General features: G+C 38.4%; 1 protein-coding gene across 2 annotated transcripts in view; it reads right to left on the minus strand.

The window, feature by feature from the left end:
* GLIPR1L2 (GLIPR1 like 2) overlaps nt 1-26,258 on the minus strand; it is a 61,996-nt gene that overhangs the window by 13,485 nt on the left and 22,253 nt on the right. For both annotated transcript variants that reach the window (XM_063076387.1, XM_063076388.1), the window contains exons 2-3: nt 23,359-23,604; nt 19,851-19,954 (exon numbers count right to left, since the gene is read on the minus strand). In XM_063076387.1, coding sequence (XP_062932457.1) covers nt 19,851-19,954; nt 23,359-23,604 — 350 coding nt within the window. The remainder of the gene's footprint in view (nt 1-19,850; nt 19,955-23,358; nt 23,605-26,258) is intronic.

Raw genomic sequence — 26,258 nt, forward strand, 5'->3', positions numbered from 1 at the left:
CATGTGAAAAGGACATGGGTTTTGGGGGGCCAGGGGTGGAATGCCTTGGATTGAATGTTCCGCTAAAACTTAATCCCCACTGTAACTGTTGAGGGTGGGAAATCCTATTATGGTAATTGAAAGGTGGGGCCTTGAAGAAGTGATTAAGTTGATGGTTTAATGATGGTTGTGGGCATGGTTCTGAGGGCTTTAAAAGGAAAGCACATAAGAGTTTCTCTCTCTCTGCTCCACCATTTTCTACCTTGTGAGACCCCAGGGTCACTGTCTCTACCACCAAGACCCTCATCAGATATGTTCCCTGGGCTTTGGACTTCCCAGCGTCCAAAACTGTAAGCAATAAATTTTGTTTTCTTTAGAAACCACCCAGTTTCAGGTATGTTGTTATAAGCAACAGAAATGGACTAATAAATACACTAAGGCTTCTGCTTATTCTTGCTGCCTATCTGTAAGTAATACATTTGTTCTTCCTGACTTGTGTGAGTGTTCTGTCTCCTTGGACTTAGTAATTGGGAGAGAACTTTGCAGAGAGAAATTTGCAGAGATGAAAATTAAAAATATACTAAGAGTATTAGTCCCTTTCTGTTGTTTATAATGAAATACCCAGACCTGGGTAATTTATTAAGAAAATGAAATTTATTGCTTACAGTTTCAGAGGCTGGGAAGTTAAAGTCCAGAGACCATATCTGATGAGGGTCTTCTTTGGTGATGGCTTTACAGCAACACAGGGGTCCCACATGGCAGAAAATGGTGGAGCAGAGAGACAGAGAGAGAGACTCTCATGTGCTCTCCTTTTAATGCCCTCAGAAACATGACCCTGACAACCATTATTGATCCATTCATTATGGCACAGTCCCACAATCTTATCTCCTCTTCAAGGCCTCACTTTTCAATTACCATAATAGAATTTCCCACCCTCAACAATTATAATGAGGATTAACCGTTAATGACTTTGGGGGGCCATTCAATCTACTGCACTGAGCTCATACTTGTAAAGAGCAAAATGTTTGAAAACATGTTGTGCTAGCCAAGGAATTAAAAAAACAGGTCCCTTTGTATATTAATGGAAAAGAAATTCTATAATAAGAAAATGGTACAACCATGGTGAATAGATATTTGGTAACACCTATCAAAATTAAAAATACACATGCACGCTGACCTAGTAATTCCAAAACTATGAATTCATACTACAAATACCTACTCTTGTGAGAAGGAAACCATCCTGTCTACTCTTGTAAGAATTACATGTCTATCTGATGCCTATCTGGATAACTGAAGAAGCATTGTTTATAATAAAAATAATAAAACAGCCTATATGTCCATCAAAAAGAGAGCATAGTTTAAATAAACTTTTGCAGATCCATCAAAAAAAAAAAAAAAAAAAAAAGCACTATGAAAGCATTTTAAAAAGTGTGGAACTCTTTGTGTACACAAATGGAAAGACTTCCAGAGCATATCTTAAAGTAAAAGAGTTTAGGATTGCTTTGGTACTTCAGGGTCTTTTGTTGTTCCATATGAATAATATTATGATTGTTTTTTCTATTTCTGTGAAGAATGTCAGTGGTATTTTGATGGAGATTGTATTGAATATGTGGATAGCTTTGTGTAGTATGGACATTTTCACATTGTTAATTCTTCTAATCCAAGGTCATGGACTGTTTTTCCAGCTTTTTGTACACTCTTTAATTTCTTTCAGCAGTAATTTGTAGTTCTCTTTGTAGAGATCTTTCACTTCCTTGGTTAAATTGATTCCTAGGTATTTTTTTTTTTTTTTTTTTTTTTGGTGATTTTTGTAAATGGGCTTGCTTTCTTGATTTCTTTTTCTGCCAGTTTTTTGTTGGAGTATAGAAACACTATTGAATTTTGCATGTTGATTTTGTATCGAGCACCTTTACTGAAATCATTTATCAACTCTAAAAGGGTTTTTGGAGCGTCTTTAGGTTTTTCTACATAAAGGATAGAGTCATCTGCAAACAGCAAAAGTTTGACTTCATCTTTTCCAATCTGGATGTTCTTTATTTCTTTCTCTTGCCTGATTACTCTGGCTAGTACTTCCAATACTCTGTTAAAAAGGAGTGGTGAGAGTGGGCATCCTTATCTCATTCCTGTTCTTATGGGAAAAGCTTCATACACGGCTTTTATTGTGTTGACATACTTTCCTTCTATACCTAATTTGTTAAAAGTCTTTATTGTGAAGGGATGTTGAATTTTTTTGACGTGGTGTTGTATTCTGTCTGCTAATATTTTGTTGAGGATTTTTGCATCTATGTTCATCAGAGGTATTGGCCTGAAGTCTTCTTTTTCTGTTTTATCTTTGTCTGGTTTTGGTGTCAGGGTATGGTGGCCTCACAGGAGTTTGGGAGAATGGCCTCTGTTTCAATTTTTTCGAATATTTTGAAGAGAATAGGCAGTAATTCCTCTTTAAAGGTTTCATAGAGTTCAACAGTAAAGCCACTCAGTCCTGGGCTTTTCTTTGTTTGGAGACTGCTGATTACTGCTTCAGTCTTGTTGCTTGTTATTGGTCTGTTCGGGATTTCTATTTATTCTTGGTTCAGTCTTGGTAGTTTGTGTGTGTCCAGAAATTTATTTATTTCCACCAGGTTTTCAAATTTCTTGGCATAAAGTTGATTATAATAGTCTTTAATGATTCTTTTTATTTTTGTGGTATCAGTTGTAACGTTTCCTTTTGTGGTATCAGTTGTAATGTTTTCATCTCTGATTTTTGTAATTTGGGTCTTCTCTCTTCTTTTTTTAGTTAACCTAGCTAATGGTTTGTCTATTTTGTTTGTCTTCTCACAAAACTAATTTTTTGTTTCATTGATATTTTGTATCATATTTGGGGTCTCTATTTCATTTAGTTCTGCTCTGATCTTAATTATTTCTTTCCATCTACTAATTTTGGAATTGGATAATTCTTATTTTTCTAGTTCTTTGAGGTGTAGCATTAGGTTGTTTATTTGAATATTTGAAGTATTTCTATTCTTTTGATGTAAGTGTCATTGTAATAAACTTCCCTCTTAGTACTGCTTTTGCAGTATCCCACAGGTTTTTATATGATGTGTCTTTATTTCATTGGTTTCACGAAATTTTTTGGTTTCCTGTTTAATTTCTTCTTGGAACCATAGGTTGTTCATGAGCATATTGTTTAATTTCCATGTATTTGCCTAGTTTCCAGAGTTTTGCTTGTTATTGATTTCTACTTTTAATTCATTGTGGTCCGAAGAGATACTTGAAATGATTTCAGTTTTTAAAAATTTGTTGAGATTTGATTTGTGACCTAACATGTGCCCTATTCTGGAGAATGTTCCATGTGCTGATGAGAAGAATATATATTCTGCAGTTGGTGGATTAGTTCTGTAGATATCTGCCAGGTCCAATTGGTCTAAAGGTTAGTTTAAATCCTGTTTTCTTGAACTGTTGCCTAGGTTATCTGTCCAATGCTGAAAAAGGGGTGTTCAGATCCCTACTATTATCATCTTGGAGTCTATCTCCTTCTTTAGGCCTAACAGTGTTTGCTTTATATATATGGGTGCTCCAGTGTTGGGTACATATATATTTATGATTTTTTACATCTTCTTGCTGGATAGATCCCTTTATTGTTATATAATGGCCTTCTTTGTCTCTTTTTATGGTTTTTGGTTTAAAGTCTACTTTATTCAATATACGAATATCTACCCTGCTCATTTTTTGTTTCCATTTGCATGGTGTATCTTTCTCCATCCCCTCACTATTAGTTTGTGTTTGTCTTTACAAGAGAGGTGAGTCTCTCATAGACAACATATATTTAGGTCTAGCATTTTAATGCAATCAGTCTGTCTGTCTCTTTTGATTGGGGAATTTAATCTGTTTCATTTAGGGTTGTACTTGAAAGGTATTGACTTACTCCTGGCATTTTATCAATTTTCATTTAGATGTTTTAAATATCTTTTTTTTTTCCCCTTTCTTCCCCTTTTATTGCTTTCCTTAGATGTCTGTTAGTTTTTTGAGGTGGCAAGATATAGTTTCTTTCTCTTTCTTGTTTGCATTTTTGTTCTACCAGTGGGTTTTGTTCTTTCTTGTGTATTCATGACAGTCATTATCATTTTTTGGATAATGCAGGACTCTGCTGAGGATTCTTATAGGGCTGGTAATGTGGTAGTAAACTCCTGCGGTTTTTGTTTCTCTAGGATATATACTCTTTCTCCTTCATTTCTTAAAGATAGCCTTGCTGGGTATAGTATTCTTGGCTGGCAGGTATTTTCTTTTAGTATTTTGAATATATAATCCCATTCTCTTCTGGTCCGTAGAGTTTCTGCTGAGAAGTCTATTGTTTATCTGATGGGGGACTCGCTTATAGGTGACTTGATGCTCTTCTCTTGCTGTTTTTAGGATTCTCTCTTTGTCTCTAAGTTTTGCTGGTTTAATTCTAATGTGTCTTGGAGAGGACCTTTTTGAATTTAATATATTTGGGGAATTTTCAGCCTCCTGGATCTGAAGTTTCCATTTCTCTTCTAATACCTGGGAAGTTTTCTGCTATTATTTCACTGAATATATTTTTGATGCATTTTCCTTTCTCCTTCCCTTCTGGAATATCCATGATTCAGATGTTGTATGCTTAAGATTGTCTGCTAGCTCTTGTAGATTTTCTTCATTTTTTAAATTCTTTTTTTTCTACCTGTGTTATTTCTAAAAGACTGTCTTCAAAATCAGAAATTCTTTTTTTTGCTTGTTCTAGCTTGCTGCTTAAGCTCTCACATGTTTTTTATTTTGTTAAGTGACTCCTTCAGTTCCACAAATTCTGCTACATTCTTTTTACACATATTAATTTCTTTGTAAATTTCCTCTTTCATATCCTGGATAGTTTTTCTCGTTTTTTTGTGTCATCTGAACATTCTTTTATTTCACTGAGTTTCCTTAAGATTGTTGCCCAGAATTCCTTTTCATTCATTTCAAGGGTTTCCTGACCTATGGAGTCTGGTACTTGAGAATTATTGTGTTCCTTTGGTAGTGTCATATTTTTTTGTTTTTTCATATTTCTAGTGTCTCTACATTGATGTCTGGTCATCTGGTAGAGCAGCTGCTTCTTCTATTACTCTGGAGTGGGCTTTGAGGAGAGACTACCTCCTGTAGATGTGTTTTATATTGACCTTAGAGGAGAGTGTTAGTATTGGTTCCAGGTCAACATAGTAGTGTAGTCTCCATGTGCATACATCAGCCATATTCAGTGTCAAAGCTGCATGTGAATTCCTCCTTGGCCTAGGCACTGGGGCACATAGTGATTCCTTGCTGTGATTAGTGACACTGTGTTGGATCACTGAGGATGTGGGTGGGATTTCAAGTTCTTTTGTAAAGTGCCTGGGTGCCATGTCACTCTTTGGCTGGGGTGAGTAATCCTGGGTGAACTTGTTGGCTTCCTGGCTAGTGTCCCATGACCCTGATGGGTGCCCTGGGGTATACTAGATCTCCCTAGCTAGAATGGATGACCCTGAACTGGGTTTCTTATTCCTCACTCACACAGGCCAAGGCTTCTCCTGGGGCTTTGCTTCCCTCAATTGGGGAATGGGTTGATGATGGTTGGGAATTTTCTCCTGCATACTATTTGGCTATCTTGGGTTTCTGTACTCTCCAGGGTCTTTGCATGTGTCTCTCCCCAGGTCTAGGAAGTTAAATGCACTCTGCATGTAGCTCCCACCCCTGTGTATGTGACTAGAGAGGCAGTGTAATTCCCACTGCAGGTTGGGCCATTGAGACATGGGTGTGCACTGGCTTACCTCTTTATGGTGGCTCTGCTCATGACCCTCCTTGTGTCAATGCCCAGTTGTGGTGGTGGGTCCCTTGCAGCTGGTCTGACTGGTGTGGTGGCAGCAGTGTGGATGGCTGCCAGTGGCAGCAGTGGCAGGTGGTACTGCATGTGGCTGGTCTGACTGCTGCAGCGGTGGCATAGATGGCTGTTGGTGGTGGCAGTGGCAGGAACTGCACTGCAGGTAGAAGTGTTGGGGGGTCCTCCACCCAGCCAGGCTGGCTACTGCTTTAGTACTGGCAGGGGGTCCCATGCATGGCTGGTCTGGCTGGTGTGATGGCTGGTGGCATTGGCAATCGCACTTCAGGTGGCTACAGCAGTGGGTCCTGCATGCAGCCAGGCTTGGGCAGGGGTCCCACATGTGGCCAGTCTGGCTGGAGTGGCAGCAGTAGCATGGATGGCCGCTGGCAGTGGCAGCTGCACTGCAGGCTGCTACAGCGGGTATTCTGTGCACAGCTGGGCCGACTAGTATAACAGTGTGGGTGAGGATCCTATGTGCAGCTGGTCTGGCTGGTGCTATGGCTCTGGTATGGATGGCTGTTGGTGGTGTCAGCAGCAGGGGGTGGGGCAATGCTCACTGCAGGATTGCGGGTGATGGTCTTGGGGCCTGACAATGTTGCCGAAAAGTGTGGAGCTATTGGCAGTGGGCCTGTTATGGTCTTCTGTGGGAGAAACATGCCCTGGGTTCCTCTAGTCTGCCATCTTTCCACCCAGACTATATTTTCTTAACTATTAAATAAAGCAAACTTTACTAAATATTTTTGGATACTATAATTTATTTCTTTTAAGGGTTCATACCTAGATTCATTTTCATCAATCCCAGGTATCTTAGCTTCCCTTCTGACCTCTTTTTCCCTCTAATATGCATGCTCTATTCATCAAAGCTGTCTGCTTTCAAATCTATATCCAGGCTAATCACTTTTATAATTTAATACTTGCTTTAACAATAACTTCTTTCTATCTAAAATGCAGATGTGTGTGTATCTGACTATTTCTCTCTCTCTCTCTCTTTTATTTACATATTTCTTTTCTCAATAGACTACAAGTGTTTTCAGGAAAGACATCATGTAAAAAATGTGGAACTGCATCCCCTTCTAGGATTTTGCACATCTACTATAAAATTATATTAAGTAAATAAAAGGTCTTGCAGTTAACTGCAGATGTAACATATCTAAAAACAAGAAAAAGTCCTTTTTTCTCCACTCCATATCTTTCCTCGCTTAGTTAATAAAATCCAAGTTTAAGGCTAATGTATTAACACTGTTTTATTGTACTTTGTTTTACTTTACTTAGAAATGTAATAGTCTGTCTTTGAAATTGAGAAATAATCACTAGCAAATGATTATATGTAAATATTTCAGTTTTTTTTTTCTGACATATTACAAGCTATATTAATCTTTATATGGGTACCTTTATAGATTAGGAACATTTTCTTTACTTTAGCATTTCTCTTCCATTTGTTTTCTGTTCTTTAGGAACACCAATTTGTAGATTTGTTTGCCCTACATATCTCCTTTCTGTTTTCATATATATTTTGATTTCTATTCTTCATGTCTGTGTTCTGAGAGAATTCTTCAAGGTTATCTTTGACTGATATTTTCTGTATGGCCAAATCTGTTTTATTCTTCCATTCTACAATAGCTTCCTTGTGACTACCTTGACAAATTACCCCAAAGTGGGTGGCTTAAAATAACAGAAATTCTCTTACAGTTATGAAGGCCTAAAGTCCAAAATCAAGGTGTTGGCAGAACTGTGCTCCTAAAGGCTTTGAGAATCTGTTCCTTCACTTTTCCAGCTTCTGGTGCCTTGTGGATGCATCTTTCCAATCTCTTCTGTGGTCATATTGCCTCCTTCTCTTCTGTGTGTCTAGTTTAGCTAAATTCCCTTCTCCCTCTCTAGTATAAGAATGCATGTGATTGCATTTAGTTATGTCTGAAGGTGGATCAAGGGTATACACAGAAGAGGGGGCAGGTAAAATTGTGAGGGCTGTAAGATGGAATGGAATGTAGGACTGTGAGCATAACTAACTCCATCTTGGGCCCTTACTTCTTATTATGTGTTTGTGAGAGCTTTGCCCACAAAGTTATACGATAACTAGGGGAAAGAGTAGATGGGAACAATCTGCTGAGCATAAAGAAAGAATGATTAAGTACTGGTTTGGTGAAAGCCAGCCTGGCAATCTGCATTGACATTTGGAGCTAGTTACATTAAACTTATTTATGAACTGCCTATATAAAGCTGAGCTCAGATTCAAGATAGCCCAGAGAGAGGCTTGTTGGCATATGCCTTTGTGTCACCATCCACCTAACCCATTATTCTGTAAGTAAGTAACCCTGTAATAAATTTCTTTGCTTTATCGTATGGAATGGCCAGTTTCATTGTTCAGCCTCAAGATGCCTTTCCAGTTAGGTGGACAATCTTCCTTTGGTTCACCTTCAGACATCTGATGAGCCAGCCAGGAGAGATTCAAATATGAAACACGCAAGGGTAAAAGAGTTGTCCTGGTAGTACATTTGGTATCCATGGGGGAAATCTCAGGTTGGCCAGCAACCTCTATGTGGGGAGATCTGGCCAGGTTCATTGAACACTTCGGACCTGTGCGTGAGCATGAGGATCCTCTGAAAATGCCAAAGGAGTAGGAAATTCTTACCAGAGTGGTGGAGAATAAACAGCGGAAGAAACAAAGTGAGCAGTTATAGCAGCAGGGGCTTAGCCCTTGCTCTGTGCACTCAAAATCAGCACAGACCGGAACTAAAAACCTGACAGGAGCTGGAGAACTCTAGGGAGGCTTTAGGTTTGGAGTAGAAATGATAAAGCTGCCTGTTCAGCTAATGCCAATTTATTGTCATAAAAGATCCAAAAGGAAGAAGAGTACCTTAAGGTAATGGCTTGTAAGGTGGCTTATATGCAGGGCCAAAAGCTTCCTCATGCAAACATAAGAACAATAATCTCCCAAGTAGATTGGGATCCTAAATGGTACGATCCCTCGTCAGAAGACACGGACTTTATTGTAAAAGAGGAAGAGATACTTGAACTAAAGGTGCAGCCTTTGATTCACACAAAGACCCAGGCTACCAGAGAGCCAGGAGACAATAGAGAAGAAATCCCTGCTAGTCAAAAACAACTGCAAAGGAATATTCCTCTACCGAACTGATGGAGCTTACCAGCAGGTTTAAGCAGAAGACTAGAGAAGGGGTGGCTGTTTGGTGCTCTGTTTGTGGGACATTGGCATAGATGGTGCTATGTTGAGTGGGCTAGAAATATCTAAGATGCCATCTGCTACTACTCAACCTTCACACCAACAAAAGCTGTATGCTGCCAGGGTGGGGGAAAACTGGACTTAGATGGCTAATTTAATAAAATGGATAAGGGCTGGCATTCGAATGACCTGGCCAAATGAAGGGGATGCACCACCTCCATCCCTACAGAGGATGTCTATAGAAGAATTATAAGAAGTTGTGAGGGAGTTAAAAATGAAACATGCCCTCTATGCCCAAAATTTCAGAGGACCAGATTTAGAGCTATTCAGACCTCATATGAAGGACTATATTCTCCAGGCTGACCCTGGTGCTTGGTGTGGAACTGTATTATAACAAAATACTTGGAACTGGGTAATTTGCAAAGAAACAATATTTATTGCTTACAGTTTTACCTCTAAGGAAGATATTGATAAAAAGTCCATTTCCATTAAGTTTGTGAAAACCTCTCCCCAGGGATAAACAATTCATCCCATTGTAGAGAAAGGGTGGAGATGTGGAGACACAGGCCAGTGTACCTCCACACCTGGATGATATCCTGAGGTGGATTTCCCCCAGCTCCATTGGACTAGAGGCTGGGCCAATGTTGCCCTTTGGTGTGTGCAATAGAGGGTGACCAGAAGCCCCATGTGGAAGTGATTATATACTGGTCCTGCACCAACAAACAATCGGTAGTGACTCTCGTAGATACCAGAACAGAATTTACTTTTATATATGAGCAACCCATCTAAGTTTAGGGGAGAGATTCAAGTCATAGATGGATGTGGGGGTCAAACAATTAAACTAAAACAAATTGGCTTGTACTCACAAATTGGATGACTACTGGCTGCCTCATCCTTTCCTTATATATATCTCTACCAATCCTGAATATATACTGTTAGAATGAACCCTCAGGATTGAGGAAGGAACATGAGAAGGGGAGCAGTGAATGCAGAACCCCCTGTATTTGATCATATTTGATCCTTGTCCCCTAGAGCTGGAGCAAGCCTCAGCCTTGGAGGAAGTTTGCAATGCAGACTTGCTGGCTGAATCTCCAGAAATAGAACTACACTTGTCTAGCAGAATATAAGATAAGCACAAATGCTAAATTAGCATGCATTACTCTGAGTTCCTTCTTTTCCCATGGTTATTTGATATTTTGGACCTTGGCTACAGGGCAGGATGACATTATTTACATAAACGTAGAGCTGTCTTCTGTATAGCCTGGAGCTGCAAACTTGCCACAAGGCATGCACTATCCAGAACCTGAGAAACTAAGGGAGACATCAATAAAGCTATGCTGATTCCATCTTGAAGCAAATAACAATCCTGCAAGACCCTGAGATACCATTATGGATGAGAACAGAAACCAGATGAAGCTTTGGCAAGAATTTACACCTGGCTCTTTTCACCTCCTCTTCCCTACTGCTTTTCACTTCCCACTTCTTACCCCATAAAAACTCTTGGTTAGCTTGAGCATATGAGATGGGTTAGTCTACCATCTCCTTCAAATTGCTGGTCCTGAATAAAGCTGCCTTCTCTTTTCAACATTTGACTTTTGAGTCTTTTGTTTCTGTTTAGCAACGGACAGCCACACTTAGGTTTGGTAACAATACTAGTGGTGGATGTGTTACAAGACCTTGACATTACAACTACCATGGGTAAGTTTAAGCTGTGCATTTGAGAAATCATGCTTGTTTTGGTAGGACATGCAAAACGGGACCCTATGTGGCTGCCCACACCTCACTGGGTTGTTACTATACCAGCTGCCAGGAGGGCACGATAAAAATCATAGATGCAACTAAAGAACTAGAAAGAGTTGGGGTGATTAAGGCCAGCCCAGAGCCCCTATAATAGCCTGGTGTAGCCAGTTAGGAAACCCAATAGCACCTGGCATATGACTGTGGACTAAAGAGAATTAAACAAGTTTACTCCATCCATACATGCTGCTGTGCCTAACATAGCTTCCCTCCTAGAACCGATTTCCTTATCTCTTAAGTCATATTGCTGTGTATTGGATTTGGCTAATGCTTTCTTTAGTACTCCTTTGGATGAATCATCACAGGATCAGTTTGCCTTTACATGGAATGGGCAGCAATGGACTTTACAAGCATTACCACAAGGGTACCTACATAGCCCCACCAACTGTCATGGTACAGTAGCTAGAGATTTAGAAAAATGGAGGACAGATGTGTCCCTGAAAATGTATCACGATATTGGTGATGTCATGTTAATGAGTGATGATTTTCCCTCTCTCTCCCAAGTAGCAGTGTCCTTACAGGCATACTTTGAAGACCCAGGGATGGGGGGTAAATGCCGACAAGATTCAAAGCCCTCAGAAGTCTATAAAATCCCTGGGAGTTATTTGGTTGGGTAAGACAAAAGTCATGCCAGAATCTGTAATTGATAAAGCACAGGTCTTTCCTATACACAAAACTGTGAAAGATTTACAGACCTTTGTAGGGTGGTTGGACTACTGGCTCCTGTTTATTCCTCATTTGACACAAATTTTGAGACCCCTATATGCCATGATAAAACAAAAAGCAGCCAGATGATGGATGATGGATTGGGATACTCCCCAGAGAGGGGCATTTGATAAAGCTAAATTGGCTGTCAAACAAGTACAGGTTAGCAGTGTTGACAGCAGATGTAGGATGTGAATTCATTGTTAGTGCCTTATCCAGAGGGGTTCAGTTGGGGCCTGTAGCAAAAACAGAATGAGAAACATATCCCATTAGGATTCTAACCACAGCTTTGGAAGGGCACAGAAATCAGTTACAGTCCCCTTGAAAAACAGCTTTTAGTTCTCTATTTGGCATTGCAGCAGACTGAGAGGCTGATGAATGACTTGCCAGTGAAAGCATGCACTTCCTTGCCAGTGTGGGAATGGGTCAAAGATACATTTCTGAAACCGAAGAGTGCCTGTGTTCAGGTAAGCACCCTGAAAAAATGGTATGGTTACTTACAGTAGAGAAGCTCCTATTACATTAGCCCAGTGATCTAAGAACTGCACACACTGTTGGGAGGAGTTACATGTAGATCTGGACCATATTCCAAAACAACAAGATGTCTCTTCCCTCCTTCCACAAATACAAGAGGGTGTGGGCATCCCTCCTTCTGACACCTGGTATACTGATGGTAGCAGCCAGGGGAACCCACCCATCTGGCATCCCTCTGCTGTCCAGTTAGATTCTGATGTTATTTGGTTTGAGGAAGGAACTAAACAGAGTAGGCAATGGGCTGACATATTAGTGGTGTAGATACTATTGACCCACAAACCAAAGCTACTTAATATACCTATGGACAGCTGGGCTGTTTGGAAAGGATTGACAATTTTTATGCCAAGAAAACTGGCACCAAGAAAACTGGACAATACCTGGTAAATCACTTTGCGGGGTGCTGAATTGTGGAAGGGCATATGGTAAGTCTGCACCCAGCTAACAGCCAAGTGTCTATATGGCATGTATCGGCTCACTCCCCAACCACTTTGCTAGACAATCATGAGGCATATGCCTTAGCCAAAGACTGAGCTATTTTGCTAAAGACTTGCTTATACTCTCTGATGTGGCTGACTGGGTTCACTGTAAGTCTGGCCACTGGGACCCAAAAACAACATGGGAGACAGTGAAGAGACTACATCTGCCTATAAGATAGTCAGATCTTCAGGCTGCAGATAAGTACTGTCCACAGTGTTGTTTGAGGTAATGCCCACTTAGACACATGCCAGGGCATATTGGGGGTTCCACCTATCTTGTTACTCTGTGACAGACAGACTACATCAGCCCCCTACTGATTACTGGAGAGACACCAGTACATTTTAACTTGTGCAGACACTGTCATGGGACTTGTGCAAGCATTTGCCTATAAAAGGGCAAATCAAGCTGCTACAATAAAGGGACTCACTGAGTTAGAAAATATGTATGCGACCCCGGCTTAAATATATAGTGATCAACGAACTCATTTTACTAGATGTGATATACAGGAGAGGTCCAAGGCCTGCCACATATTTTGAATTTTTCATTTGTCTTATAACCCTACTGCCACTGGCCTCATTCAAATGGATGAATGGTATGATCAAAACCACACCAAAGACTTTGTCACCAGAGGGGACCCTGTATGGATGGCTCCCCAGAATGATTGAAGCCATCAGAGTAACAAATGCTGCCCCCACACTGGGGCACACATCTGCATATGATCAACTTGCAGAACACCCACCAATAACCAGAGCTCTAAAAGTACAGATAGAGGAGGGAGGACTGCAGCCCATATAGCAAGATGGTGGACTTGTTCTGCATTTGCCACAGGACCTCCCACCTGGTGACACTTTAACAGATTGGAAACTGAAATGGTATCTCCCTCCTTAGGAGCTTGGTATTCCTATTCCAGGGGGAGTTACCTTACTTCTGGCATTACACTCAGCCCCTATTTTTATCGAGGTGGGGGTCCTACTTTACCATTATTTCTTCTAAGGTCCTAAACAGGGGTCAGAAGTTGGTTTGCTACTATGGGTGCCTCAGAAGGCCCTATATTTGATATGTTAATACCTTCTACTAATGTCTGTCAGAATATATGGTATTGTCCACCTAGGAAAATGGCAAAACCAAGGGTGGTTTTAGCCAATGGTGATCAGAAAGCAACTGTGTTAATGTTAAAAGAAGACTTGTCTTACCTAGTGCCTTTAACACATTTGTCTTATCACCCTTAGCTTCCTCATTTTCAGGAAGGTTTTTGCCTACAACATTAGGGAATCCTCTTCTGTCCTGGGCTGCCACCCTTGCTGAAGTGCACAATAATCACTCCAACTGTTGGATATGCAGATTGTTGCCAATGCTCAATGCTGAGGGGATGCCATGGAGGGTGGTACCCTTCAACAAGACAAAATAAATCTCTGGGTGGGGATGACGACTGTAGAGAAAAAAATCCATTGGGCACTCTGAATACTTTGCGAAGGTCCACAGTCTTATTTGGCTATCAGCATGTTATGTTTTTGCTGATACATTTATTGCATGCAAACTACCTTCCAATATCTGGCCCAAGGGTATTTGAGGTAGAGGGGGCAGATAATATTATGAGGGCCATAAGATGTCAGGTCCGGAATGTAGGGCTGTGAGCATAACTGACTCCATCTTGGGCCCTTACTACTTGTTATGTGTTTGTGAGAGCTTTGCCCATAAAATTATACAGTAACTAGGAGAAAGACAGAAAAATAGATAGGAACAGCCTGCTGACTGTAAAGAAGGAATGATTAAATACCAGTATGGTAATAAGCCAGCCTGGCCACCTGCACCAACATTTGGAGCTGGTTACATTAAACTTGTTTATAAACTGTCTATATAAACCTGAGCTCAGCCGTGAGATAGTCCAGAGAGAGGCCTGGCATGTGCCTTTGGGTCACTGAACACTTGACTCATTACTCTGTAAGTTACCATGTAATAAATTTCTTTGCTTTATCATATGGAATGGCCTATTTCATTGTTTGCCGTCAAGACACCTTTCCAGTTACGTGAATAATTTGCCTTTGGTCCACCTTCAGACAAGTTCTCCCCCCAAAAATCCAGGATAAGCTTCTATCCTAAGATCCTTATTTTTTATTTTTTAGCTCTCTCAAATTTGGTTTTTGTCCCTAAAAAAATTGTTTTTGATTATACATATTTATGGAGTACAGAGTTGATTGTCAATATTTGTGTACAGTATGTGATGATCAAATCGATATTATTAGCATGTTCATCATTACAAGTCATAATTACTCTGTGTCCCTTACCCAATTTCTCTCTAAGGCCCTTCCTCTACCCCTTTTCCACCTCCAGTTGTCATAGGTCTCTTCTCTTTTTCTGAAAATTCAACATTTTACTGTGGTTCATTTATTTCTTTCTTTCACTTTTCTTTCTCTTTCTTTCTCTCTCTCTCTCTTCCTTCCTTCCTTCCTTTCTTTGCCCCCACTTATGAGGACATGCAATATTTCTTTCTGGGCCTAGCTTATTTCACTTACAATTTTCTCCGAGCTCATGCATGTTGCCACAAATGGCAAAATTTCATTCTTTTTTATGGCTGAGTAGTATTCAATGGTGTATATATACCACATTTGCCTTATCCAGTCATCCGCTGATGGACATTTAGGTTGGTTCCACATCTTGGATATTGTAAACAGAGCTGCAATGATCATGGGAGTGCAGGGATCCCTTCAACATGATGACTTCCATTCCTTTGGGTATATGCCCAGAAGTGGGATTGCTGGATCATATAGTAGTTCTATCTGTAGTTGTTTGAGAAACTTCCATACTGTTTTCCATAATGGCTGTACTAATTTATGGTTCTACCAACAGTGTACAACAGTTCCCTTTTCTCTACATCCTCACCAGCATTTATTTTTCTCAGTCTTTTCGGTGACTGTCAGTCTAACCTGGGTGAGATGATATCTCAATGTTGCTTCTTTTTTTTTTTTTTTGTCATTTTTTTCGTGACTGGCACTCAGCCAGTGAGTGCACCGGTCATTCCTATATAGGATCTGAACCCGCGGCGGGAGCGTCGCTGTGCTCCCAGTGCAGCACTCTCTCAATAGATACCGAGTGCGCCACGGGCTCGGCCCTCAATGTTGCTTCTTAATCATGTCTTTGCCATGTAAGGTAATATTCACAGGTTCTGAGAATTAGGACCTGGGCATATCTTTTAGGTTGCTACCAGTCAGCACACTACACATTCTAATTTTCAATTTAGGTTCTCTTACTTTCATTTCTACTTAGTATTTCATAATACTGTAAAGGATTGATTTTTATGCCAATTATCCTTAAGAGAGATATCTGTGATTGCCTGTTTGGGGTATATAATCAAATAAAAGTTCAACTGAGTTGACTGACACATGTTCTAACCTTCATAGGTAGATTTGCCAATATTTGGATCAAAGGAAAAAATGGCTGATAAAAATTTCAAGACAAAGAAGCCTATAGGACAGGAGGTGGAAAGAAGAAGGGGTAATCCTTACAAGTAGCAGCTTCATCTTATCAGTGTAGTCATGGGATACCCCTGCACTCACTGTTCTTATTATGGTCACAAATATCTTCATCATTTGTCATTCTCTCAGGAGCATCTCATACAGTTAACCACTTTGGGCTTCCTCACTTCTGTTCTTCACTTGACTTCCAAGTACGCGACCAGCATGTTTGCATGTTTTTGTTCCCCTCTTACCTCATTAGCATCTTTTCACTCTCCTTTATTACTTCTTTTGCCTAAGGTTGAAATGTTGTAGTGCTCCAGGACTTAGTCTTTAAGTTAAGTCTCCACATTCACTCTCACAAGGTAATCTCATTCAGGGCTGTGACCTGTCTCAGGCCTGTTATACCAGCAGTTCCCTTTACTTAGAAATCTACCACAGACCTTCATATGGCTACTTCCTTCTTATAATTCATTTAAATTTCCTACATTTATTTTTCTACCTAATATGCCCAAACATAAAACATATCTCCTGATATTCCCTGAGTTAATAACACTGACATTCACCCAGATTTTCAGACAAAAACATAGGCATAGTGTAGCTTGATTATTCTATTCTACTTACTGCTAAAGTCAAACCCATCAGCTGGCATTATTAGCTCCCCCTTCATAACATGTCTAGAAACTGACCCTTCCTCACAATTTCTATACTCTGATAGGCATAATTCTAAGATGGATGACAAGATCCCCAACCCCTCATGTATATGCCATGCATAATTTCAACGACAGTGAATATGATGGATTTTACTTCCATTGTTGTATTGTACAGTTAACCTTAAAATATTGAGATTATCCAGGTGGGCCTGATCCAATCAGTAGGGTCTTTTAAAAGTAGAGAATTTTCTTTGGCTTGTCACAGATTAGAAGTCAGATTTGCGGCATAAGAAGTCTCTGACATGCCTTTGTTGACTTGAAGATGGTGGGGTCCATGTGTCAAGGAATGTGGGTAGCCTCTAAAAAATGAGAGCAACACATGGCTGAGAGCCAGCAAGGAAATGGGGACCTGAGTCCTATAACCACGTGGAACTAAATTCTGCTAACAGCCTGAATGAGCTTGAAAGCAGATTCTTCTCCAGAGCCTCCAAATGATAACTCAGTTGACATCTTGATTTTGGCCTCTGAGACTCTGAGAGAGAATCTGGCCACACTGTGCCTGGACTTATGACCTACTGAACTGTACGATAATAAATGGGTGCTGTTTTAAATCACTACATTTGTGGTAATTCATTATGCAACAGTAGAAAACAATCCACATGCTAAAATCCTAATCCAAGATACCACAGTCTAAAGCCTGCACTACAGAAACAGCCTCCTAATTGTATTTCCTCTTTGTACCCTTGTTTCCTTGTACTTCATTCTTCACACAACAACCAGAGTAATATTTTTTTAGGTGTTCTTTTCATGACAGAGATAAGATTATGTCACTTACTTGCTTAAGAACTTCCAATGGCTTTGTCACTACTTAATAATGAATTCAGAAATCTTTAATATAGCTGCAATGGGTTAAATGTATCCCCCAGAAGTTCATGTATTAGAAACTTAATCTCCATTGTAACAGTGTTAAGAAGGTGGGAAATCCTATTACGGTAACTGAAAGGTGGGGCCTCTAAGAGGTGATTAGATTGTAAGGACTACACCCTGATGAATGAATTAATCCACTGATGGTTTAATGGGTGGTCACGAGTGTAGTTATGATAACTTTATAAGCAGAGCAAGTGTTGCCGTGAAGAGTCACCACCAAGAACAAGGCCCTCACCAGATATGTTCCCTGGTCTTTGGACTTCCCAGCCTCTGAAACTGTAAGAAATTTCATTTACTTTATACATTACTCAGTTTCAGGTATTCTGTTATAATCAACAGAAATGGACTAATACAATGGCCTATATTATTCTATTTGGTATAGCCGTCACCTGTCTCTTTACATCAACTCCTATCTCCAACCACAGTTATTCATTTCTCAAACATGCAAACTCATTCCAACCTCAAAGATTTTATACATACTTTTACTTCTATGTGGAACATTCTTTAGCCATCTTCCTATGATTTGGCTTTCAGATCAAATGTCACCTCCTTTTGTGACTACCCTATCAAATAGGAAACAACCATACTAGTCATTCTCTATTTGTTTATCCTCCTTTATTTTTTATGGTATATTTTATTATCAAATTAAAATATATTTATGTGTTCACTTTTAAATAAATGTTTGTCTCTCTGCCAAAAGTATAAACTAAATATGGTCAGCCATTTTTGGTCTTGGTAGTAGAAAGAACAGAACCTATACATAGTTGCTGGGTGAACAAATGGGGACTAGTGCCCCAGAAAAACCTCAACGCTTCCCCCCTACCCAAGTGCTCAGTTCTCTGTTTGAATTTGTAATACCAATCAGTAATAACTCAAAGTTTCTCCATGTAATAGACATCCCAGTGCTTCCAGTCTGTAGGAAAAAAAGGAAGCCTAAAAAGTTTTGCAGTTAGTTTATACCCCAAACTTTCTTTGTATGTCTATGTTCAAAGTCAGCAAAACTAATCATATAAGAGCTTTCTGAATTTAATTCGACTTACATAGTAAGTTGTATTAGTAGTAGTTGTATTATTTTCCCTATCTAGAGAATATGATCAGTAATCAATACTTTTTTTTTTTCATTTTTTAGTTCAAAAGCATTTTATTTGGCAGAAATTCCTTCTCAATCCTAGTAGGTAGTCAATTTTTAGTGTTTATTTAAGATGTTGGTTAGAATATTTTCTCATTTATCTGGAAGTTATAATATTATTTGCAGTATCATATTGACTTATAAGAAAGCTTGAGACTTTCCAATAGAGCTCTCCAGAGATGGGGGCTACTTTGAGAGATAGTTATTTCCCATCATTGGAAGGTACTCAGGTATTGGGTAATTAGCCACGTGATGAGTAAACGGAAATAATACAAACCTCATAGGATATTTTGACTAGAAGACTTTTGGACTTTCGAGGTGCTCTTCTATCTGTGAGATATTGTGATTCCTTATATGTATGAGACTAGCCCCGATTAATAATGTAACCTTCAAGAGGTGGTCAATTAAAAGTGTACTTCATGTTATAAAACTTACTGTATTAGTCCATTTCTGTTGCTTATAACAAAATACACAGAACTGGGTAGTTTATAAAGAAAATGAAATTTATTGCTTACAGTTTCTGAGGCTGCAAAATCCAAGGAACACATATGGTGGTGGTGACAGGGACCTAGGGGTCTCACATTGCAAGACAGTAGAAGCAGAAAGAGAGCCTAACCTTTCATGTGCTCTTCTTTTAGAGCCCTCTGAAACACGCCCATGACCACCATTTTTAATCCATTCACTACAGCATGGTCCTGCAATCTAATCACCTTTTCAAGGCCCCACCTTTTAACTACCATAATGGGTTTCCCATCCTAACACTATCATAGTGGGGGTCAAGTTTTGGGGGACATTCAATCCAATGCACTGACATATTCCTGAAACAATTCTTATTACATAAATTTCAATACACCTATTTTATTTTCTTTTGACTTTTATTATAAATTGGTAATAAGCTATTTTGGAAAGTAATTTGTGTCATGCCAATTAGGCTAGATATTGTGAAATAACAGTAAAATTAAGATTCCTCTAGAAGGTAATACTTGGCTAGTCTACAATAAAAATCAATATGTTCAGTTATGACTTACTTCATTATGGAATTGAAAACATTTCAACATAAAGTCTTTAATTAATACCTTATATTTAATTATTTTATAGTTCATAAAAACACTTAGAATAATATATTAAAAGTTAGAAAAATTTAACCTTGAAATATTCTCAATTAAGTTTTACATTCTTTTATTAATTTAATGTAACTTACCCTGGTGCATAGTTGCATATGAAAATTGCTGCATGTATAATCTGTCCAATTCTTGAGCATGGAGTAACAGCACAACCAATTTTGTAGGAGTTGTCCCAAACAAGCTGATATAAAATTTCCAAAGAAAACATAAAATATAATTTGAAATATTTACTTTCTCATATTATGAACAATAATATATCCAATGCACACAGAACCTTTAACGAAGCAATTCAAGAAAGATGAACTATTTTTATTCAAGCACAGGTAAGGAATTATCATGGATTTTGGATAGTATTTCCAAACCTGTATTTAGAGAAACACTTATAATAATACTATATTATTACAAAGAAGTCTGAGGACACCGATCCAGAATAATGCTTCAGAGCTAGAAGAAGTCACATTTGATGAATTAATTTTCAATGTCTGGTTGAATTTGAAAGTTTTAGGTCACTGGCAGAGAGGAAGATGGGGAAGAGAGGAGAAAATGTTTTGGGAAAATTGAAGTTGTGAATAGAAGGCAGAAAAAGAAATAGTAAGATTATAGAAGGAAAGGAAGAGAGAGATACAAGAGTAGAGAGTAATTGCTGTTAGGATTTCTTCTTCCTTTTGCTGAGGAAATTTCATTACAAGATAAAACAAAGTCTGGGCTTTTCATTAAAAAAAAGAAATGAATAAAAAAAAGTGCTGGTTCCTATAAAAGGAAAAACAGGTCTTGAATTGGAGTGAAAAAGATGAGAATAATGAAAGACATTCCAAATATTCTCTGTATGACTTTAATATTTCTAACACTCTCAAGTGAACAAGAAAGTATTTGTTTTGTTAACTTCTGTGGAAGAGAGAGGAACTATTTCTATTCTTTTTTTCTTTATCTCAAGCCTTAGTGATTTAAAAATTATGATTCTTAGAAAAATAGAGTGACAGATTAAAAGAATAGAGAATAGAGAAGCCGCAGCTGTGCCCTTCAGATGGAGTTACTTGGATGTGGCAGGGAAGAAGAGGGCTTAGCGGCCCCCAGGACAGCAAGACCACTCCTAGAGTTCCCATGGACCCATGCAGGAGCAAGGAGCCAGAACTGAAAAAAGGGAGCCATTCAAAGGCTGGTGAATCATCGCAAGGACGGGTGCAGGGCCCGTCCCATGGGAAGTGTTTGGAGCACAGGCAGTGGGGGAGACAGGCCCACCTGTAGAACACTGGGGCACAGCAAGGACAGCCCATCCACCTGCCAATCAGTGCAGGACCACTCAGAGGAGACTGGTGAGGAATGCAGAATTGCATGGAGTGCAGTTTGATGAAAAAACTCAGGCCCAGATCAGGGATTCTACTCAACACAGACCCACCGGGTCTCTGGAGAGCCGGAAGTAACTATAAGGTCAACCGTTAAACCCTGAGCTGAACAAAAAGCCTTCCCTAGGGAAACAGCAGCAAAGCAGTAATTTAGCTCAACCACACAGCTCAAGTACTAGTTCCCACAGGAAGTTCTCCCCTTTTAGAAGTAAGCAAAGGACAAAAAATTAGTTCTGGCCCAGGCACACTGCCAACACCTTGGGGCCCGCCCAGTGGCTGGAGGCATGGAGCCAGGAACTGGACCCCCACCCCACAACCAGACACGCTGTGCCAGTGCCTAAGGGCCCACCTGGTGACCCTGGCATGGAGAAGGGGACTGGATCCCCCTCCCACAACCAGGCACACCACACCAGCACCTCTGGGCCTGCCCAGGGACCTGGGGCATGAAGAAGGGGACCAGACTGCCCTCCCACAACCAGGCACTCCACACCAGTGCCTTGGGGCCCACCCAGGGACCAAAGGCATGGAGAAGGGGACTAGACACATCCCACAACCAGGCACACTGCCAGCACCAAGGAGCATGCCAAAACCATCACCTCCATGTGGGTGGCCCACCACAGCCACCACAATAACCATGGCTGCTGCGAAAGTGGCAAGACACCACAACCACCACACAGATGGTCCACCAGCCAGTGGAGTGCATTGACACAAGGAGAGTCACCAGCAGAAATAAAGAAAAAAGGAGGATGGGCTCTCTCCACAAAGCCAATTTCAGAGTGACAGAAGAAGAATCTGCTCCATGATAATATTGGGGGACCTGATCACACATCTCAGCATTGGACAGATCATCTAGGCAACAAATTAACACAGTAACCTTTATTCTTTCAGAAAGAGAGAAGAAATCTAGGGTAATTAGAGGGGAGGGGGGAAGGGACTGGGGGATGGGGAGAGATTGTACAAGGGGCATAAAGAATAGTTACAATTTATAACAATATATATGCTAGTAATATTGATTTGATCAACATATCTTAATGTTGAACCCCCAAAATATGTACAATCAATTTTGATTCAATAAATAAAATAAATTTAAAAAATAAATAAGTAAAAGAACAGAGAATAGAATGTCTATGAAAGTTGAAGTAGGCTTAAGCAGGTCAAATGCAGGAAACAAGAATGCCTAGGAGACTGAAATAAAGAACTGGAAAACATGGAGTAGTAGATCAGGAAGTAGATTTGGTTAGTTTATAGAGAGTATTGAGGTCATATTAAGGAGTATAGTTTTGAAATGAGTAAAACAATGAAAAATCACCGTAACTTTCTAGAAGAAGAAAACTTAAAAAAAAAAAACTGCTGAAAAATTTTTTGAAGCATGATACATTTGATGGGACAGAAAGACATGAGCTCAATGTGAACAAATTCCAAAATTTTAAATTCTACATAAAACGTGACATAGGATCTATTGATTGAAAAACATTCATTTTTTAAATAAACTTGGGTGTTCATTCAATAATTTCTTGATTCCTGATAAAAATATTTATTGAAGACCTAAAAAATGCCATACTGTACTGAGAATATGAGGGATCTTCAAAAAGTTCATGGAAAGATTCATATTATCTTTTAATTCTACTTTTCCATGAACTTTTTGAAATACCCTCATACATGGACAGGAAGACAAGCTCTCTGCCTTCAGTGTAGTATCAGATATATGAATAGATGTTTATTAAATAATGTGATATGTGAATTAATAAAGATTTGCATGGGAAATGAAAAGTGTTTCAGTATTCCTGAAGCATACTGTGAGGGTGGACTGTTGAACATGAGACAGGGAAATAATTCTACTAGTTTGCATTTTAAATGCTTTAATTAATCAGCTATATAGTAGTATGTGTATTGATCTATGCAAAAAATATCATCTTTTACTCATGTTCATGGTAAGTAATTTATAAACAATTTTTATTTGCTGGTTTTTCTTTCCTTCCAGTGTGCACTGATTTTAGAAAAGGACCTTTCATCTTTGGATATGGAGATTAGGTTTATGGTATTTAAAGGAATGTTTTAATTGTATGGTTCACATAATAAATGCAATTATAGACATTTTGAGCTCTAGGACTGATTAGAATTTTGTTATTAGAAGTAACAATTTTACCATTTGAGTTTATAAATTTGAAACATAATCAATAAAACTAGGCAGTAAAGCAATTAAGGAGTCAATTGAATTAATAACAATGTAAAAATTAGATACCTGAGTGTAATGAGAACAGTCTTCAGAACAACTGTCATTTTCAAAATTATACTTTTTTTTCTCTGCATACCAACTTTTGATAGCAATAGTTGCAGTAAATTCATTTTCAGGGCCAACCCACATATTTTCACCAATACCATTAAATGTAGGATGGGCCATTTTTATGTCTTCTAAATAAGTATTATGCTCAAACACACATTTTTTCCCCCATGCTCTAGCAGTCCGTGATAAAGCTACATCCCAAGTCTGAAAAAAAATGCAAAAAGCAAAGAGAACAAAATAATAATTTTTTTGTCTGCTCTAAATTATTTTTCTCGAGTTCTTATACTTAGATGTAAGGAAAACAAGTCAAACTTTGTACTTACGTGTCTTGTTGTGTTATTCCTATGGGCTAAAACTTTTTTGAGATAATCATAAACAATATGACTGTTTCCTTAGACAAAGGACCATGCATATTGTAATTAATATATTAGAATGATAAATGATGCAAATTATTGTAATATTTTTACATGCAGTCTGTCCAGAACTGTACAATATGCTTACATGTAGTTTGCTCAGAATATATACTTTTAATTTCATGACTTTTTATAGATAGTAATACAACAATTTAAAATATTATTCATTTTATAACTTTCTTGAGCACAGATTATATACAAAATATTGCATTGTCAGGAGTAAAAAGAGAAGTCAGCATAAATTTTGTCTTCAAGTTGCTTATTGTTAGGAGAATAAGATATTATATATATATATTTTACACATATGCATTATATACATATATATAAAACATCAACACATGGTGGTAGTTGATAAATGTTATAAAAGCAGCATATATAAAGTTTTATGCAAGTTCCTAGAAATGTGAGAAAATATCACAAGATGCTGCTTCCTGGCTAGCTATCTGGAAATATCCAGAAGTGTGTGCTTTCATCATCATTTAGAGGCTCAATAAGTTTATTATTTCTTTAAGGACAAGAACAAAAATAACACACTAGAAAAATCAACAAATTAGTTGTCAAACCAAAATACTAAGTACATATGTTACAGTATATCTGAAAGTAAACATTTTTGAAAACCAATACTAAGATTCACTTACAGTTTCTTAGTTAATTCCACAGATTACACATAAACAGAATATAAATAAATAAACAAATCAGACCTTTAGAATATCCCATTTGCCTCCCCAAAGGTAACCACTGTTAAAAAAGTGCCTATGTATACATTTCTTTATTTCTGTATATACACACATTCCAATGTAAGTTTGGTTGTTTTAAAATGGGTATTTTGTGATTTTTTTCTCTTGTACTATTGTGATCATACTATATACAATATTATTGGGCTGCAACTTGTGGTTTTCTCATAGAGAGATCGTTCCATATTAACACAACTAGATCTGATTAATTTTTACAAACTCTACATAGTATTCCATTGTATAAATAGCCTATGATAAATGTAACCATTCCATTATTAATAGACTTTTAGATTGTTTCCCATTTGCAAACAATACCCCATGGACCATCCTTCTACTGACATTTTGCGTATAGTTCACATGCCAAGTCCTTACTGTACACTAGTCATTCTATTGTTTTTGAAGCATTATCTCATTTAACGTCCACAATAACTCTATGACATATGCATTATTACTACTATTTCTGTTTCATAAAGTAACTAAAACACAAAGATTTCTTTTTTCAATATATTTCCCTAGTATATGTCTAGGTATGGGTGTTTTCTCATTAATCAGGCTTAGCATTTGGTGGACTCCATTAAAGAATAATTTCCTTAAAAAATTTTATTTTATTTTAATTTTTTTATTTTTATTGGTTATGAATATTCATGAAATACAAAGCTGATTGTACCTCCCCCCATGCCCTAGATGTGAAGGCCAAAAAAATAATTTTTAAAGGAGGGTATAATCATGGCACATACATGTATCAAAGATTTTATTTAACTCATTAATTAATGAGTACTGCTAAGATGTTATAACTTGTTTAAGGGAAATCCAAATAATTCTCAAGTTTATATTTAGTAAAAGAGTGCTGACATCAGTTTGCAAATAAGTACAAAAACTGGGCCTTATCCACGGGGCAATAATCAATTAAATTTCATCAGACATAACAAATTTGCATATCTGTGGACAAAATTAGTTGCATTATATTCAGTTTTCTACAATTTAAAAATTTTAAATAGTCTAGCTCAAAGACAATTGTAGAAAAGATAATTGGTATGGATAAGATAAACAGGGCATCCAATATTCAATCTTTTACAATTTTTCATGACATCTCTCAATCTAAAAACCCACGTCTTTCTTCACCCCTGGGAAATTTGTTTCGATTATTTATTCATTTTCTCCCCTTTATTCTGTTTTTTGTTTTCACAGTGTCTATTATATTTGGGAACTTTGCATTCTATTCTCTTTGTCTTTAAATTTTCCCTTTGTGCTTTTACACATCCACTGACTTATTCATCCATTCAATACATGTGAGTATCTCCACAGATAAGATGGAGAATATGAGGTTGCAGGTGAATTAAACTATTTAAGAAAAAGTTATTCATGATACTTGTTAACACAGTAAGGAAGACCTTAGAAGACTATCACAATAGGTTAGAGAGATGAGGCTCAATTCCAAAAACAGCACGGATAAGTGGGATTCATAAGGATTTACAGCCATGGAGAATGAGGGGGTTCAATGGATGAAAAATTACTAAGAGTAGACATCAAGAGTGAGGGGGTTCCTGCTAAACTGACCTAAGAAGATTCTTGTTGAAGGTTGGCCAGTGTGATCAGATAGATATGAAGGGTGGGGGATTCTCTCTCAACTAGGCTAGGTGGGAGTTTTTCTAAAACTGCATGATACAGGCCATAGGGCAGGGCCCAAGAGCAAGGCTTAGTTGAAGAATGC

Source organism: Cynocephalus volans, chromosome 12, assembly GCF_027409185.1.
Source record: "Cynocephalus volans isolate mCynVol1 chromosome 12, mCynVol1.pri, whole genome shotgun sequence".
Lineage (NCBI taxonomy): Eukaryota > Metazoa > Chordata > Mammalia > Dermoptera > Cynocephalidae > Cynocephalus > Cynocephalus volans.